The following is a 4,052-nucleotide window of genomic DNA, read 5'->3' on the forward strand; positions in this document are numbered from 1 at the left end:
AAAAAAAAAAAAAAAAATTAAAAATTGGCTGGGCATGGTGGTGTGCACCTATGATCCCAGCTACTCTAGAGGTTGAGGTGGGAGAATCACTTGAGCCCAAGAGGTCTGGGCTGCAGTGAGTCATGATCACACCATTGCACTCCAGCCTGGGTGACAAAGGTGAAACCCCATCTCTAAAAATAAAAAAAAAAAAAGAAAAAGAAAAAAAGGTATAGGGAGTTCCTCTGAACCTATTCTGGTCTGTAGGAACTGCCAGATTAAAAAGATTAAATAAGGTTTTTTTTTTAAATTTTGAGACAGGGTCTCACCCTGTTACCCAGGCTGGAGTGCACTGGTGTGTTCATAGCTCACTAAAGCCTTGAACTCCTCAGCTCAGATGATCCTCCCATCTCAGCCTCCCAAGTAGCTGGGACTACAGACGCACGCCACCACACCCAGCTAATTTTTGTATTTGTTTTTGTAGAGATGGGGTTTTGCCATGTTGCCCAGGCTGGTCTTGAACTCCTGGGCTCAAGGGATCCACCTGCCTTGGCTTCCCAAAGTGCTGGGATTACAGGGGTGAGCCACCGCACATGGCCTATTGTTAATTAATTAATTAATTAATTTATTTATTTTTGAGACGGAGTCTCACTCTGTCGCCAGGCTGGAGGTCAGTGGCGTGATCTCAGCTCACTGCAACCTCCACTGTTCAAGTGATTCTCCTGCCTCAGCCTCCAGAGTAGCTGGGACTACAGGCGCGCATCACCACGCCCAGCTAATTTTTGTATTTTTAGTAGAGACAGGGTTTCACCATGTTGGCCAGGATGATCTCGATCTCTTGAGCTCGTGATCCGCCTGCCTCGGCCTCCCAAAGTGCTGGGATTACAGGCGTGAGCCACTACGCCCGGCCTATTTTTAATTTTTTTTGAGACAGGGTCTCACTCTGTTGCCCAGGCTGGAGTGCACTGGTGTGTTCATAGCCCACTACAGCTTGGAATTCCTGGGCTCAAGTGATCCTCCCACCTCTGCCTCCCAAGTAGCTGGGACTACAGACGCACGCCACCACACCCAGCTAATTTTTGTATTTTATTTTAGAGATGGGTTTGTGCCATGTTGCCCAGGCTGGTCTTGAACTTCTGGGCTCAAGGGATCCACCCACCTCGGCCTCCCAAAGTGCTGGGATTACAGGTGTGAGCCACCGTGTCCAGCCCAAATGTCCTCTCTAGAGCTGTGCTGGGACTCCAACTCCAGTACAGCAGCCACTAGCCACATGGGGCAATTGAAATATAAATTAATATCCAGGAGAATGAAAACTTCAGTTCCTCAACATTATGCGAAGTGAAATAAGCCAAATACACACACACGACAAATACTAAAAGATTCTACTCATATGAAGTACCTAAAAGAGTCAAAATCATAGAGACAGAAAATAGAATGGTGGTTGCTAGAGAGCGGGGGAGAAGGGGAAGGCGAGTGGTTTAATGGATAGTTTCCGTTGTGCGAGATGATGCGCTCTCAGAATTGGTTGCATGACAGTGTAAATATACTTAATACTATTGAACTGTACAATTAAACATGTTTAAAACTGGGCGCAGTGGCACACGTCTGCAGTCTCAGCTACTCAGGCGACTGAGGCAGGAGGATTGTTTGAGGCCTGGAGTTTGAGTCCAGCATGGGCAACATAGCAAGATCCTGTCTCAAAAAAAAAAAAAAAAAAAAAGGCAGGGTGGTGCCCAGTGGGATGGCTCATGCCTGTAACCCCAGCACTTCGGGAGGCCAAGATAGGTGGATTGTTTGAGCATAGGAGTTTGAGACCAGCCTGGGCAATATGGTAAAACCTTGCCTTTACTAAAAATTAAAAAAATTAGCCAGGCATAGTGGTGTGTGCCTGTGGTCCCAGCTACCCGGGAGGCTGAGAGGGGAGGATCACTTGAACCTGGGTGGTCGAGGCTGCGAGGTAGCACATATCACTACCTGAGACCCCACTACAGAATCTTCTTTGATTCTTTTTTACTTTTTATTGTTTTTTGAGACAGAGTCTCGCTCTGTTGCCCAGGCTGGAGTGCAGTGGTGTGATCTCAGCTCATTGCAACCCCCGACTTCTGCCTCCTGGGCTCAAGCGATTCTCCTGCCTCAACCTCCTGAGTAGCTGGGACTATAGGCGAGCACTACCATGCCTGGTTAATTTTTTTTTTTTTTTTTTTTGTATTTTTAGTAGAGACTGGGTTTTGCCATGTTGACCAGGCTGGTCTCCAACTCCTGGCCTCAAGGGGCCTCCCTGCCTCGGTCTCCCAAAGTGTTGGGATTACAGGAGTGAGCCAACACACCCGGCCTAGAACCTTCATTGATTCTGAGATGTACTTTTGTGTTCTTCTATTTTATCACCCCTGAAATAGGGATGCATCTTTATTTATTTAATTTTTAACTTTTATTTTTTTGTTTTTTTGAGATGGAGTCTTGCTCCATCACCCAGACTGCAGTGCGATGGCACAATCTTGGCTCACTGCAACCTCCACCTCCTGGGTTCAAGTGATTCCCCCACCTCGGCCTCCTGAGTAGCTGGGATTACAGGCACCTACGATCATGCCCACCTAATTTTGGTATTTTTGTAGAGATGGGGTTTCACCATGTTGGCCAGGCTGGTCTTGAACTCCTGACCTCAGGTGATCCTCCCACCTCAACCTCCCAAAGTGCTGGGATTATAGGCGTAAGCCACCATGCCTGGTCTACTTTTTTTTTTTTTTTTTCAATAGAGACAGGGTCTCACTTTGTTGTCCAGGCTGGTCTTGAATTCCTGGGCTCAAGCCATCTTCCACCTCGGTCTATCAAAGTGCTGGGATTACAGACATGAGCCACTGCACCCAGCCCAGGACGCATCTTGTTTTCAATAGTACGTTAATTTAATTGGCAGCTTACGTAAAATGCTAGCACCTCTCATACTGTTCAGTCTCTTGGAGTTACTAAAGTGTGGTATGATCTGTGTGCCTGATCACTGGCTCTGAGGGGGAGGTACTTTGTTTTGTTGACAGTTGTATCCACAGGGTCTTGACAAGGCTTGGTCCTTAGTGGGACCTTAGGAAAGGTTTGCTGAATGAATGAGTTAGGCCTTGCTAAGCTCTTCTGACGAGCGGCAGATTCTGGGACAGCGTGCCGGGCATATCTGAGGGGGCTTGACAACCCCAGGCCACACTTCCAGACAGGAAGAGACAGACTGGGGGGAGTGTGCCTTTGACCCACCATACAGAAAGGTCTTTCCAGGCCAGGCACAATGACTCACGCCTGTAATCCTAGCACTTTGGGAGGCGGAGGGGGGGCAGATCACATGAGGTTGGAAGTTCAAGACCAGCCTGGCCAACATGCTGAAACGGCCTCTCTACTAAAAGTACAAAAATTAGCCGGGCATGGTGGTACATGCCTGTAATCCCAGCTACTCAGGAGGCTGAGGCAGGAGAATCACTTGAACGTGGGAGGCGGAGGGCAGGGGGTTGCAGTGAGCCGAGAGCACACCACTGCACTCCAGCCTGGGCAATAGAGCAAGACTCCGTCTCAAAAAAAAAAAAAGGAAAAGAAAAAGAGAAAGGGCTTTCCAGGCCTCTGGAGGCCTGGTTCTTAGGGAACAACACACTCCTAGTGACAGGGCTCCCAGAGTGGACCAGGGTTTCTTTTGGGCTGCTGTGGGAGGAGGGCCCAGGCCTAGCCAACCTGGTTTGCTTACAGTGGACACCAGCTGTCCTTAGAACCCGGAGGTCTGGTGTTTGCTAGAGCAGAGGCCCAACCCTTCCACGCAGATCCTAGCCTTATAGCCGGGAGAAGCAGGGCTGTCTGGTCAACCAGGGGACATAGGCTCGGCTCTTAGGCCTGACTAAGCCCTCCTGGGACAGACACACCCCTCTTAGCATTCAGGTCCCAGGAGGGTCAGAGTCTCAGGGTTCATCCCAGCTCTGGAACTCCCTCCCCACCTTACCATGCAGTATGAAGAAGGTCTTGGGGTTAAACCTGTTGGGGTCCAGTCCATCCAGCTCCTCCCACACCTCCTTCAACTGGGCTTGGCTGCCCTGTGGAAGGGAGAGCCA

General features: G+C 49.3%; 1 protein-coding gene across 1 annotated transcript in view; it reads right to left on the reverse strand.

Moving 5' to 3' along the window:
- The window catches only part of NUCB1 (nucleobindin 1), a 37,775-nt gene that overhangs the window by 8,853 nt on the left and 24,870 nt on the right, over positions 1-4,052 (reverse strand). Inside the window, exon 7 of the mRNA XM_011979395.1 lies at positions 3,944-4,034. Within this exon, the coding sequence (XP_011834785.1) occupies positions 3,944-4,034 (91 nt within the window). The remainder of the gene's footprint in view (positions 1-3,943; positions 4,035-4,052) is intronic.

This window comes from Mandrillus leucophaeus, unplaced genomic scaffold (genome assembly GCF_000951045.1).
Source record: "Mandrillus leucophaeus isolate KB7577 unplaced genomic scaffold, Mleu.le_1.0 Scaffold200, whole genome shotgun sequence".
In the NCBI taxonomy this organism is placed as follows: domain Eukaryota; kingdom Metazoa; phylum Chordata; class Mammalia; order Primates; family Cercopithecidae; genus Mandrillus; species Mandrillus leucophaeus.